At 35.2% G+C, this 14832-nt stretch overlaps 1 protein-coding gene across 1 annotated transcript in view; it reads right to left on the bottom strand.

Annotated features, from left to right (window-relative positions):
* BTAF1 (B-TFIID TATA-box binding protein associated factor 1) overlaps positions 1-14832 on the bottom strand; it is a 95308-nt gene that overhangs the window by 26869 nt on the left and 53607 nt on the right. Inside the window, exons 19-25 of the mRNA XM_038578185.1 lie at positions 14415-14618; positions 6792-7218; positions 5320-5510; positions 3638-3791; positions 3448-3557; positions 1363-1564; positions 281-429 (exon numbers count right to left, since the gene is read on the bottom strand). Coding sequence (XP_038434113.1) covers positions 281-429; positions 1363-1564; positions 3448-3557; positions 3638-3791; positions 5320-5510; positions 6792-7218; positions 14415-14618 — 1437 coding nt within the window. The remainder of the gene's footprint in view (positions 1-280; positions 430-1362; positions 1565-3447; positions 3558-3637; positions 3792-5319; positions 5511-6791; positions 7219-14414; positions 14619-14832) is intronic.

Raw genomic sequence — 14832 nt, 5'->3', positions numbered from 1 at the left:
GGCACACAATCTTTACCTAGAAGTTATCAGGGATACTTGGGAACAATTCTGTTTCTAGAATAGCATCAATAAATGATCATTCTTTTAGGAACCACAGTTTTACTTAAAACCCTATGTTGAAAATATAAATATTTATATCCATTAAAATATAAAATTTATATCCTAATGCTTATAAACATATTCATGATATTTTTTTCACCTGACATCATTCTAAAAGAATTACATTACAGATGAAGTTACAGAAAACATTTAAGTCTGTAAACCAAGTACTTCAACTTACCTCAAGTGGCATGAGTCTAATTAGTGTTGCAAAGCACTGTGTAGCCATGAATCTTACACTGTCTGTCTGATCACTCATTCTTCCCAACACAGGCACAACTAAAAGGACAATATATGGAACAATACCAACATCCAGTTGTTCCATTACACCTGATTAAGTTATTAAGGAAATTTCCAAACTGTTTTGAGGTAAATGCTTTCACAAACAGATATATCAAGATTGTAACTTCTAACAGCATAACAGCATTTGTACACTGTTCCTCCTTTGTAAATATTATGTAACTTTCTCTTAAGACCATAAAATTGGGTTTTTCATCTGAGAGAGGTTGGAAGAAATTTTAATCAGGTTTTTCTCATAGAGAAATTCTTGCAAGTTCCTAGAATTCCAATACCAAAATAAAATGAGTTACACTGCAAGCAAGGTAGCACAATTCAATGTCACTCAAAGATTAATTCCAAATTTCCCACCATGACCCTGACAATCATAAACTGGACACAGCAAGGCCCAGTAAGTTCAGTCCTCCTCAAATCTTCAGCATTTCTGATCCGGTATCTACTGATTTGATCTCCATCCATATTTCTTGCTCTCAGAAACATCTTTCAGATACTTTGAATTAAAGAATGTCAATAGATACTATGGTACTCATAGCAAAAAGCTTGCCTGTGTATCTCTACTTATTTAGTACAGTTAGTCATTTTCCATCCACATAATCAACTTTGCAAACATGTTTATAATATATGGACTACATACAAGTATCTGATTAGTACTAATACAATACTGATTATATACCAATGTCAGTTACCAGAAATATATTTCATAAAGTACCTAAAATTATTTTTGATGATTAAAAAAATCTCTTAAATAGCAATTCTTCAAACTGTGAATATTTTCAAATTAAATGTAAATATATTTTTATAATGTATTTATAATGTAATATAAAGATACTTCAAAATAAAATATAACAAAGTAGTTTTATTTTGGAACAAGACAGGTTACTTATGAACATTTAAATAATTTTATTTTAGTCATCCTTAAATAAAATGAATATAATTTCTGAAGTTTGTAAAAATCATAAAGGATACATGCAAGTGCTTCAATTGCACCCTCCTGTTTGATATTGTCATCAATTGCTCCCAGCCATGGAAGAACCTTCTCCAAAAAAATATTCATTGTTTCCATGGTAGCTATTTTGCTCATGATGCCTACACAACGAGCAGCCATGTGCCTCACTGCAGTGCTGGGGTACTGAAGGCACATATAAAGATGAGGCAAATGCTGTACCAACTAAAAATAAAAAGTTTAAGACAATCAGAATATTCAATAAGGGATCTATCATTTAAAATATAACTATTATAGCCCATACTCAGAGGTTCTTGATGTTCTAAATGACTCTAAATCCAAGAATATCTCCAATTACTTCAAACATTATTGTAAAAACATCCTCAACAAAAAAATTTATCTAAATCTGAACTAAGGTACTGAAACTCTACTTAAAATAAAAGTTGCAGAACTTCTCCTGTTCTTATCTTAAGACATCAGGGTGCACATGAAAAGGTATCTGTTAATAAGACTCTCCTTCTGAGGCTAGAGAAATGACACCACACATCACCAGTCTCCCTCCCAATTTGGTAGCTCTGGCTTAGGTTTAGGTACATACTTTTTTTCCCCCTCAAGTAAGCTCTATGCCTAATGTGAGGCAGAACTCATGACAAGATCAAGAGTCACATGCTCTACTAACTGAGCCAGCCTGGTACTCCTACATACATACTTTTTATTCACTGGGTTGAGTGATCCTGATCTTGTTCTAGGCACCATCCTTTGGTAGGTATATTCCACTTTAACTTTCTGGCTTACCATAGACATTATGATCACAGTAACACAATATATCTCATTAATAAATGCTTGCTGCATGGAATACTAGAACTCATCTGATGAGAATCAGATATATGCTCAATAGACTAGCCTTACAGCTCAGATGAATGTTAAGCTGATCATAGAAAAAGTAAGAGTTTCTTTAACTTTATAGATGGATTCTGCCCTTCTCTACCAATGATAAATCAGCGAAACTTATGAAGTATAAAAATATAACTTCATAACTGTATATAAACAGAAAAGTTTTGTTTAACTCTTTCTCCTAGATTCACCCTTTTCTTTTAGATATGAATAGAAAATTGGGCAGCCTGGGTGGCTCAACAGTTTAGCGCCGCCTTCGGCCCACGGTGTGATCCTGGGGTCCTAGGATCAAGTCCCGCGTCAGGCTCCCTGCATGGGGCCTGCTTCTCCTTCTGCCTGTGTCTCTGCCTCTCTCTCTCTCTCTCTGTGTCTATCATAAATAAATAAATAAAATCTTTAAAAAAAATGAATAGAAAATTGGAGCTTAACACTTAATGCTGTAAATTGCAGAGCTTCCTACTGCAGTTAAATGGAAAGAATATTGCTTCCTTCTATGAAAAAAAAACATTTAATTCTCTAGTCTATTTTTCTCCTCTCACAATTTTTTTTAAGAAATATATATTTTTAAGATTTTACTTATTTATTTGCAAGAGAGAGAGAGAGAGAGCGCGCGCAAGCAGGAGTAGCAGCAGATGGAGAGGAAGAAAGAGGCTCTCCACTAAGCAGGGAGCCTGATGCAAGGCAAGATTCCAGGATCCTGAGATCATGATCTGAGCTGAAGGCAGATGCTTAACCTTAACTGAGCCACCCAGGCACCCCAGAAATATTTATTTTAATAGTTAAAAAATACAAACCAATGTTCTTTCTTTGTCACTGACTAGCTTCAACTTCCACTAACTTTACACTTATCTTAGGAAGAAATTTCATTACTTGTGCTCTTCCTTTCTTGGAGCTGTATTATTAAATATAGCATAAATTAATAGGGCTGTAGCTTTCTTTCCTGTTTACACCTGGCTTGTGTGTCATCAAAGCCTTGTCCCCACTGCCCCATATTCTAGAAAACCCCAAAGTGGGTTTTCTAACATTTATGTGCCCAGGTCTGCCTCAAAGCCCACAAGAAATGTGCTGTCAATAAAGAAGGAATCTAGTCATACCACATAAAGAAAATACAATTACTAGGGATGATATCAAAGTTCTACTTTTTAAGCCTTAGGACTTTTTAATAAAACCACTTGTTTTATTAGAAGAAAACTACACTTGCATTAGTTAGTTACCAAGGGATGAAGCTCAGAATCCATTGACGCTGCTGCTGTTTCAAACACTTGCAGAGAATTCACCAATTCTTGGGCAGGACCATCTCCCTTTTCCAAGAGGGACTTTCCATCTGTTAAAATATGTTGATTTAAGTGTGTATCACCTTGTAAATAATTTTTCAAAGTCCAACTCAGAAAAATATGTACACACCAAAATTATTTATGTCGATTGTATTCTTCAATGGACCAACCATAGCATCCCACAGATGTGGCAACTTCACTGCCATTTCACCACCAAAATGCTTCACTATAGTAGTCAAGGCAAACTCAGCACCTCTTCGCTGTACCAGGTAAGGCTTCTGGGCCTAAAATAAAACGTTAGTTGATAAGAGAGTTTAAAAAAAAAAGGTTTAATGCATTTTAAATTTTATTAAGAGAATTTAAAAGTCACCACGTAAAAATTCATGGTGTTATTAACCAATTAAGCAACTATAAACTTATTTATCACTATAAATGTCTTTTAATATTTAAATTTATATAGGCATAAAACCCCAAACTAGATTTTTCCATCCAAAGTAAAATGCTTCTTTGGAACTGAAAAATAAGGAAAAGAAGAATAGACAGTTTCTAGAGATAGTTCTAAGTGACATGTTTTTTTTTTCCTTCCCTCTACCCCAAAGAAACTTACCAGCTAGGGAGAAGATAAGGAGAGAAAATTATCTGTCTTTAAATTTATATTCACTTAAGGGATACAATAAGAGCATCAGTTTAAACTAATCACAGGATTCATAACCTCTTACTTAGCAATAATTTAATTATTATACAAAAAAACTGTGCGTCCAGAAAGATGCATTTATTTTTGAAATTACTTTTTAAGTTAAGGAAGAACTATATAAACCACAGAGATATAAATACCCAAATCACAGTAAATTTTTTATTAAAATTATTATGGGAAGAATAGAGTTAGTAAAAAAAATTCTATTCATAGAATATTTTAAAAGAAATACAGGTAAGAAGGTAAGATTTTTATTTAAAAAGAAATTGAAAATATATCTCTATCTTTCAGAAATATATTAGATACACATCTTTTAGCTTTGACAATTTATTGCTAAACCAGGTAAGTTTCTATGTCATGCCAACCAAAGGAGCTACCTAGATCATTCCACTGTTAATACAGTCACCGCAAACATTTAAAAAAAATAGACACTTGTTAAATTATCTTTAAAGAAGATTGTACTACAGAACAAGCAGACCAATGAAATAGAAAAGAAAGCCCAAACAGATACATATATGAAGCATAGTATATAACAGAGGTATCATTATAAACCAGGGAGGAAATGATTCAACAGTGGGATAACTGGCTATTCATATTGAAAAAAAAAAAAAAATTTAGATCCCTATCTTGTATCACACATTTAATAAATTTCAGGCTGACTAAAAAGTCAACCACGTGATAATTAATTGATACTTATTAACTAAATAACAAAAGAAATCTGAAGAAGTTTGCAGTTTTTCTAGATCATGTGAGAATACTACAAAAGGTTATTAATTCCACATCTTTCACTTAAAAATATAAAAATACAATAAAAGGGATCCCTGGGTGGCTCAGTGGTTTAGTGCCTGCCTTCAGCCCAGGGCATGATCCTGGAGACCCAGGATCCAGTGCCACATCAGGCTCCCTGCATGGAGCCTGCTCTCCCTCTGCTTGGGTCTCTGCCTCTCTGTCTCTGTCTCTCATGAATAAATAAATAAAAATCTTAAAAATTAAGTTAAATTAAATTAAAATAAATTAAATAAAATACAATAAAGGAGGCTCATATTTAGCTCTCAATCTGTAAGACTTCTTGTTTAAAAAATCACAGTAGTCAAAAAAAACCCAAAACAATTATTTACCTCATCAAGTTCAACAAGGATGTTTCCACTACTTCCTGCAGGAAGATCTGCTATTTGAGCTTTCACTGCTTTAGGGGTAGGACCTCGCCTACTTGTGATAGCAAAAGCAGCTTTCTGATGTCTGTAGAGTGTAATTATACCTCTGTGCTTGGTGACTGTGTGGTGCATACCATCTTTTTCAGAGTTGGATCCTAAAAGGAAAAAAAGTAAATAACTTTTTAAGTATAATACAGGTGACCAAATGCTTCCTGCTCCAAAAGAGATACAACATATATTTAAAACTATGTCTTTAAGGCTCAATTTTGATAAGCTGATGACATTTTCTTTGGCTAATGAAATGGTAACAAAACAGCAATAATTTACAACATTAAATGTTTTGATATTTGCATAGGATCATACTTAATATAAAGTTGCAGAATCATGTTAATAAGAAATATGGCATGCAAGAATGATTTTGAGCCTTCAGTTAAGGTCTAATAATTTTTAAAAAATGAATGATTGCTTTTAGGCATAAAAAGAAACAATAAAAAACACTGCAAGCAAGTTCTCTCTAAAAGAAATGTCCATAGTCGCCATAAATTGAGACCCTGACATTGATCACTGCAAAATATTACTGGCTTAAACAACACAAGGAGTTGGCTAAGGGAGACTGTTATCTTATGATAGTTTTAAGGTATGGATATTCCAAATGCCACTTTCTTCTTCCAGTTTGTTCACATTTTTTTAAGACCTATACTGTACCAAAGTTGTAAATCTATTACATTTTGAATAATTTGCTTTGGCAAAATCTTATAAACAAACAAAAAGTAAATCATATAGGACTGGCATGTAAAAAAATATTCATCCTTGATACTAGCCTGCAGAGAGCAATTATTTTTTTCCAGATGAAATCAGAATGGTTACGCATTATTTACTAAAGATAATAGAATTCACTTATACAACATGCACTAAATTAGAGAAATCAGAGTTTTATAGGAAGAATTTTTTTTTAAAGATTTTATTTATTTATGAGAGACCCAGACAGAGAGAGGCAGAAACACAGGCAGAAGGAGAAGTAGGCTCCCCATGGAGAGCCCAATGCAGGACTCAATCCCAGCACCCTGGGATCATGACCTGAGTCAAAGGCAGATGCTCAACCACTAAGCCACCCAGGTGCCCCTATAGGAAGAATTTTTATTCAACATTTGATACAATTAAGTTTCCTAGCCCTAAACATTAAAACCTTATAATGATGGTCTTCAAAGAGAGGTGTAAAGGTTAACACCTGTCTCAGATTTCAATCATCTTATATGAAATATCAGGTCTTTTAGGAGTAGTTTGAGTTTAGAGGGTTGTTATCTGATTACCAATATATGCAAAATAGGAAAGAGCTCTAACATAAACTGGATTTGTGTTTAAATGATACCTATGAATAAATAAAAACAAATTTAAGTGGTTAATTCTCTACCCCAAATGAAAGTTTAAATATATACCTTTAGAATTGTCCTGGCCGCTTTGTGTTGGTACTGGACATGTGACACAAGGAGTTAGATATGGATCCACACAAAGTGAGCTACAGAGGTTTTTAATAATTTTTGAATTGGGGCAGGGTGTCCTTGTTGTACACTGCTGAAGCAGTTTTGCTATGCACTGAGCTGCATAGTTCTGCACTAGTGTATTCTCTTCTCTTTTAATTGTTTCCATTAATGGCTTAATGATAGGATTTAATTTCTCTGGAAGCTGCTGCAAACTCACAACCGCACATGCAGCAAAAGTATGCACTCTCAACTGCAGCACTTGCCACTCCTGGTTGGTCTCCGTAACTGTCATGTGGACCTGCTGTCGTTTACTATCTAACTGCTGTAACACTTGAGGATTCAAATCAAAAGATGATGTGACTTCATTAAAAACAGTAGTGACCTATTAAAAAAGAGAAATCAAAAATCATTAGTGACATCAATCCCAAAAAGTCTGTAAACTAAAGGGCAACAGCAAGCTTTCTGCTTCAATTTTGTTTCATAATATCTAGTATTATTTTAGTATACAGTAAAACTAAAGGTCTAAAACCTCTCAACATCAAATTTTATTTTAATCTGAGTAACATTAGCATTGTATTCTTTAAGACTATTTTCCTGCAACACTAATTACAATACCATTGACTACATTGCCTATGCTAAGTCCTATAGTTGAAACTAATGTAACACTGGTGTGTCAACTATACACACAGAACAAAATCATCTATCCTTTAAATATATCAAATGACTTTAAGAGAAAATTACATTGAATGTCGACACAGTAGTTTGGTGAAATGAGAAAGCTATCAACAAATATAAACTAAATTAAGAAATACCAAATCTCACAAACTTTTCAGGGAAAAATATTCTTCTCAACTTAGAAATTTGGGGGGGGGGGCAGCTATTGCTAAGTGGCTAAGTATTGCTAACTGGATTATTTTCATTCTTTCTTTGACCTCCCTTCTCATGAAAATGCTGGGAGTAGGAGGTGTAAAAAAAAAAAAGGGAAAGAAACTGTTGCAATAGTCATGAATATTCTACTTACCAAAAGCTGCCTAAAGTTATAACCCTGTGACATCAGATTACTTTACAAGCCACATTAAAAAAAGTACATCTTTAACAATTTTGAGATATAATTCACAAAAAATACACCCATTTAAAGTGTACAATTCAATGATTTTTATTCTATTCAGAGTCCTACAACCATCACAATTTTAGAACATGTTCATTGTCCCCAAAATAAAATTCATACCTATTAGTAATCACTCATTTCTTTCTAACCCTATGCAACCACTTAATCTGTTTTCTAACTTTATAGATTTGCCTATTCTAGACATTTCATATGAATGGACTGATACAGTATGTAACCTTTAGTGACTGATTTCCTTCATTTAGCATAATGCTTTCAAAGTTCACCAATGTTGTAGTAATGAATATAGTACTTCTTTCCCTTTTCTTGCCAAATAATATCCCACACTATATGGATATGTATCACACTGTATTTATCCATTCATTAGTTGATGAACATCTGGGTTGTTTCCACCCTTTGGCTACTATATTTAATAATGATTCTATGAAGACTTACGTACAAGTTTTTGCATGGGCATGTTTTTTTAATTACCATCTAAAGACTGTGTGATGGCTTACATAACAAAAATAGTCTTCTTGTTTGACAGGTAACTATAATTATATGCAGCCTCTATAAGTAGATCCAGTCTAATGACTATTAACCAGAGAAGACTGTAACATTGAAGAACTTTTTTTTTAAATGGAAAATATGATTTTTTCAGACTTACAAATAATTCTATTATGGACAAAACTGATAATATTGGCCTCTTATTATGAGCAACAAAACAGGCACACAACTAAGATCCTCTTTTATTATAAAATACGAAACTTTAAATTGAGCCATATATCTACTTGACCTTGTCCATTTGCTCACTAGAAAGAAACATAATCACATATCACTTTCAGCTTATACTTTCCACTTTATTTATTCAGGTTCTGCATAAGATTTATCGGAAAGAGGATTTCACTGCTAAAAGTTTGAAAACACTGTCCTAAATATACTATGCTGTCAATTTTCAATGATTCTAAGCAGCTTTCCAAATACCTCAAATTCATTAATTCACTCATCCAAAAAGGCTTTTTTTTAAATTTTTATTTATTTATGATAGTCACAGAGAGAGAGAGAGAGGCAGAGACACAGGCAGAGGGAGAAGCAGGCTCCATGCACCAGGAGCCCGACGTGGGATTCGATCCCAGGTCTCCAGGATCGCGCCCTGGGCCAAAGGCAGGCGCCAAACCGCTGCACCACCCAGAGATCCCCAAAAAATTTCTATTGAGGAATACTAAAAGATGAATAAGACCCAATGTCTTCATACTCTCAAAAATGTAGAGACTAATGTGGAAGAGAGATATATAAGTAAACAAGACAATGTAACATATAACCGAAGTAAGTGCAAGTTACTGTGGGACACCTGGGTTGCATAACTCTTCTCTAGTGATAAGATTAGTGGAGGCCTGCCAGATGAAGTTAACACTTGTGATTTTTATTTTTATTAAATATTTTATTCATTTGAGGAAGAGAGAGAGAGAGCACGCACTCATGAGCAAGGGGAGAGTAGTACAAGCAGACTCCTCGCCCAGCACAGAGCCAGGTGTGGGGGCTTGATCTCATGACTCTGAGATGTGACCTGAGCCGAAACCAAAAGTTAGATGCTCAACCAACTGAACCACCCAGGCGTCCTTTGTGATGGGTTTTTAAAGAATGTGTTAAGCCAGGAGTTGTAAGGATATCTTGGCAAATAGTGTGAGGTGGTGAGTGGAAAGTGAGGCATTTTTCAGGGAATTGAGAACAGTCATCATGGACTGAGTAGAGGGTGCAGATGGAGGAATGTTAAGAGATGAACCTGGGATAAACATAGAGGGTTGAAGGTAGGGAATTCTTGACAAAAGAAATAGGAGCTCAGGCTCAGAAGTGAGAATGAGTGAGGCATAGAAACTGAGTGAGCATAGCTTATTTCCGCAAGAAAAAAACTACACTGAAGGGGAGGGCATTTGAGAGATAATGAAAAGAGATAAAGAATTTAGAAAAGGTGTAAAAAGTAAGAAAGAGGGATCCCTGGGTGGCGCAGTGGCTTGGCACCTGCCTTTGGCCCAGGGCACGATCCTGGAGACCTGGGATCGAATCCCACATCAGGCTCCTGGTGCATGGAGCCTGCTTCTCCCTCTGCCTATGTCTCTGCCTCTCTCTCTCTCTCTGTGACTATCATAAATAAAAAATTAAAAAAAAAAAAAAGTAAGAAAGAAAAAACTAAAATCAAGGAAAACAAAAATAATGTTTTTAAGTAAGGGAGGGATACTTTCAGAGTGGCACTAACAGACTTTACAAGTCTGGCACAACACGCAAGATGAAATGGGCCAAAGACCACCTAGAGCCTTAGAGATGAGTCAGGACCTAGTCATAAAGTACTAAGGCCCTTGACCAGATTGTAATGAAAACAGAGAAAAGATAAACATCTGAGGCTTTCTGAAAGAAAATGGTAGCAAAATTTGCAACTGTGGATTGAAAAGGGCATTTTACTGTTAAATTCCAGTTTTGGTTGTATTAAACTGAAGCTATCCAACTAAAAATGCCCAATCGAAGAACTTCAAGAGATCAAGAGAAGATAGCGTAACACCTGGATAAGAACTAAATTGTGAGAATGGTGACAAAGAAAGATCTGAGGAATACGCTTATACTGGCAGGTAAGAGAAAAACAGGAAGTCAATGTAAAGATTTAAAAAGCAATGGCTTGGGATCCCTGGGTGGCGCAGCGGTTTGGCGCCTGCCTTTGGCCCAGGGCGTGATCCTGGAGACCCGGGATCGAGTCCCACATTGGGCTCCCGGTGCATGGAGCCTGCTTCTCCCTCTGCCTGTGTCTCTGCCCCTCTCTCTCTCTCTCTCTCTGTGACTATCATAAATAAAATAAAAATTAAAAAAAAAAGCAATGGCTTTTCACAGATGAATGAATGGATAAAGAAGATACAGCATATATTTACAATGGAATATTATTTAGCCACAAAAGAGATTGAATTTTTCCATCTCCAACAAAATGGATGGACCTTGAGGGCATTATGCTAAGTGAAATACATCAGAGAAAGACAAATACATTATGATTTCACTTACATGTGTAATCTAAAAAAAAAAACACGAGCAAATAAAGCTAACAGATACAAAGTAGACTGGTATTTGCCCAGAGGGGAGGGAGATTTGGGGAAGGAGGGCAAAATGGGTGGAGGTCAAGAGGTACAAACTTCCAGTTATAAAATAAGTTATGGGGAAGTAATGTACAGCATGATAACCACAGTAAATAATATTACATTGTATATGTGGACATTGCTAAGACAGTAAACCTTGAAAGTTTTCGTCATAAGAAAAATAAAATTGTCAAAAATAGAGAGGGAAGACAGACTGTAAAGTTTAAGATTTAATTCCAAGATGGAAAAAAAAAAAAAAAAACCACCAGAAGAAAAATGGATAAATTATAGAACAGCAACAACCAGAAAAACCACCTCATAAACAACTCAAAAAATAGCAATTTAACTTTTCTCACAGGTGAGAACAAAAAAAATTCAATATATAAGTTTCTAATTAGAAAAGGATAAAAAATTGAAGACTGCTCTTTCACAGGAACCAACACAAGTAACTCAGTTTTCTGATACTATAACTCAAAAAAGGAAGAACTCATTTACACCTAACTTCAAGAACTTACTAAAGTACAAAGCTTACAGTAATTAAGACATTGGTGATGGTATGAGAGACAAATAGATTGAACAGAGTACAAATATAGATCTACACTTCAACAAATTTTTGAAAGGTGCCAAAGCAATCCAATGGGGAATGGAAAATCTTTTCAATAAATGATGCTGGAAAAAATGGTTATCTTCATGAAAACAATCTGTACTTCACACTATACATTCAAAATGGATGACAAATCTAAACATAAAAGCTGGGCAGCCCGGGTGGCTCAGCAGTTTAGTGCCGCCTTTAGCCCAAGGTGTGATCCTGGAGTCTTGGGATCGAGTCCTGCATTGGGTTCCCTCCATGCAGCCTGCTTCTCCCTCTGCCTGTGTCTCTAATGAATAAATAAAATCTATAAATCTAGATATAAATAAACAAACAAGCAAGCAAACAAGCTAAAACTGCCAAGAAAATGTATGTGAATACCTTCACAACTTGGAGTAAGAAAAGGTACTTTAGGTCACAGAACACAATAACCATAGAAGAAAACAACTGATAAATTAGATGTCATCAAAATTAAAAATATTTGCTTATCTAAAGACAATTAAGAAAAGGCAAGCCACATACTGGGAAAAAATATTCAGAAAGCACCCTTCTTAAAAAGATTTGGTATTCTGAGATATATTTAAAAACGAAACAAAACAACTCCTAGGAGCACCTGGGTGGCTCAGCTGGTCAAGCATCTGACTCTTGGTTTCAGCTCAGGTCATGATCTCAGGGTTATAAGATCAAGGCCCCGAGTTGGGCTCCATGCTCAGCCTGGAGTCTGCTTAAGATTCTCTCTTTCTCTCTCTCTCCCTCTGCCCCTTTCTTCCTCTGTGGCCCTCTCTTTCTCTCTTTTTCTCTCTCTCTCCCTCCCTCCCTCAAGTAAATCTTTTTTAAAAAACCAAAACTTCTACAACTCAATAATAATAAGACAACCTCATTAAAAAATAGACAAAAAATTTGAATATAGATTTCAGACAGGTCTACAAATGGCCAATATGACACAAAAAAGTGTTGAACATATTAGTCATCAAGGAAACATAAAGTAAAACCACAATGACGCTATCATATAACCACCAGAATGGCTAAAATAAAAGTAGCAATCATACCAAATGTTGGTGATGGAGCAATCACACCAAATGCTGGTGATGGTGTGGAACAACCAGAACTCACACATATTGTTGGTTAGAAGGTAAAATGATATAGCCACTTTGGGAAAAGGTCTGCAATTTTTTATAAAACCAAACAAACACCTACCCAATGACCCAGCAATTCTACTCATACATATTTATTCAAAGAAGTGAAAATACAGATCTACAAAAAGACTTGTGCAAGAATGTTTATAGCAACTCTGTTCATAACAGCCCAAAACTTGGAACAGCTCAAGTTTTTATCAATAGGAGAAGAGTTTAACTGTGGTATATTTATACAATGGAATAAAACTAATCGATAAAAAACAATGAATCACCAAAACACATAACATGGATGAATTTTAAAAACATCATGCTGAAAAAAAAAACTTATATCAAACAGCACAAAGTGTATGATTCTGATTATATAAAATTCTAGAATAAGCAAAAGTAATCTATGGTGGAAAAATCAGAACAATGATTACTTGAGGGCAGGGATAGGCAGGGATTGACTTTGAAATAGTGATGGTACTGTCTGTAACTTGACAGGAGTTTGGGTTTCTTTTTTTTTTTTTTTTAATGTTTATTTATTTATGATAGTCACACACACACACACAGAGAGAGAGAGAGAGAGAGAGAGAGGCAGAGACATAGGCAGAGGGAGAAGCAGGCTCCATGCACCAGGAGCCCGACGTGGGATTTGATCCCGGGTCTCCAGGATGGCACCCTGGGCCAAAGGCAGGCGCCAAACCGCTGCGCCACCCAGGGATCCCAAGTTTGGGTTTCATAGATACACCCATCTGTTAAAATTCATCAAATAGTTTAAGATTTGTGTACTCCATAGGAGATAAATTTTACCTCACAAAAGAGCAAAAAACAAATACTGAATTTTAGCTAATGATATATATACATGCTGAAGTGTACTAATGTCTGCAACTTAGAAATGCATCAAAAAAAATAAGATAAACTGATGGCTGGTTAAGTAGAGAGCTGCATATATATGTGATAAAGCAAATTTAGTAAAATGTTAACTATACAATCTAGTCGATGAATAATATATGAATGTTCACTGTGTAATTCTTTTACCTTTTCTTTATGTTTGACTATTTTCATTGTAAGTTGAGAGAGGAGATAAGAAATACTCAGGAACTTATATAGAAGTAGTTTTCTCTATACTCTGCCAGTTTTAGTTTAGTTTTTTTTTTTAAGCTTTTTATTTGAGAGAGAGAGAATGCCTGTGCACAAGCAGAGGGTGGGGCAAAGAATGGAGAGGGAGAAGGAAAGACTCTCAGGCAGACTGCACTCTGAGCACAGTGTCTGATGCAAGGCTGATCTCAAGACCCTGAGATCAACACCTGCACAGAAACCAAGATTCAAACACTTAACCAATTGAGCCACCTAGGCATCCTAATACTCTGCCAGTTTTAAGCAAAACTGAGAAATGACCAAAAAATGGAACAGCTTTTTCTGATAAAGGTACATGGGCTTGTTAGAATCTGAGATTTAAAGAAAATTCCTTCCCCATCCTCTAATTTTAAAGAAGTCAATACAATACAATAACTTTCCTATAGGGCTGGGGTGGCAAGCTATCAGGCCACGGACATATTCAAAATAGTGTTTTTGTGGTAAACACCACATAACAAATTTCTAATCTTTATTTCATGCTCAATCTAAAATTAAGAAAGTTACTTCTTTACTCACCAGGTCATTAGCTTGATCTATTGTAAAAACATTGTTGTTTACTCTATTACCAACTTCAATATGTGCATCAGCTAATGATGAAATAAGCTGTTTACACTCATTCTGCATTCGCGTGAATGGAACGGCAATTTCATCATAATACAAATGTTCTGAAAGGATATCAAGTAAACGTGGCTGCACAGCTAGGGTAACAGCTTTACACTCCTAAAATATAACAGACAAAAAACATCAGGGCCAATATATAAACATAATTCTTAGAGATGCATACATTTTCACTTGCAAACTACCAAATTCTAAATTCCTATACATTTTGAATCTACATTCTGTTACCTCCCAGAACATCGTTAGTTGTAGAAAAGGTATCACACCCAAACTATGCTAAAATTTTAATATGAATGACCACAGAACATGCACATGG

This window comes from Canis lupus, chromosome 28 (genome assembly GCF_011100685.1).
Source record: "Canis lupus familiaris isolate Mischka breed German Shepherd chromosome 28, alternate assembly UU_Cfam_GSD_1.0, whole genome shotgun sequence".
In the NCBI taxonomy this organism is placed as follows: Eukaryota; Metazoa; Chordata; class Mammalia; order Carnivora; family Canidae; genus Canis; species Canis lupus.
This window is presented reverse-complemented; position numbering and strand designations above follow the sequence as displayed.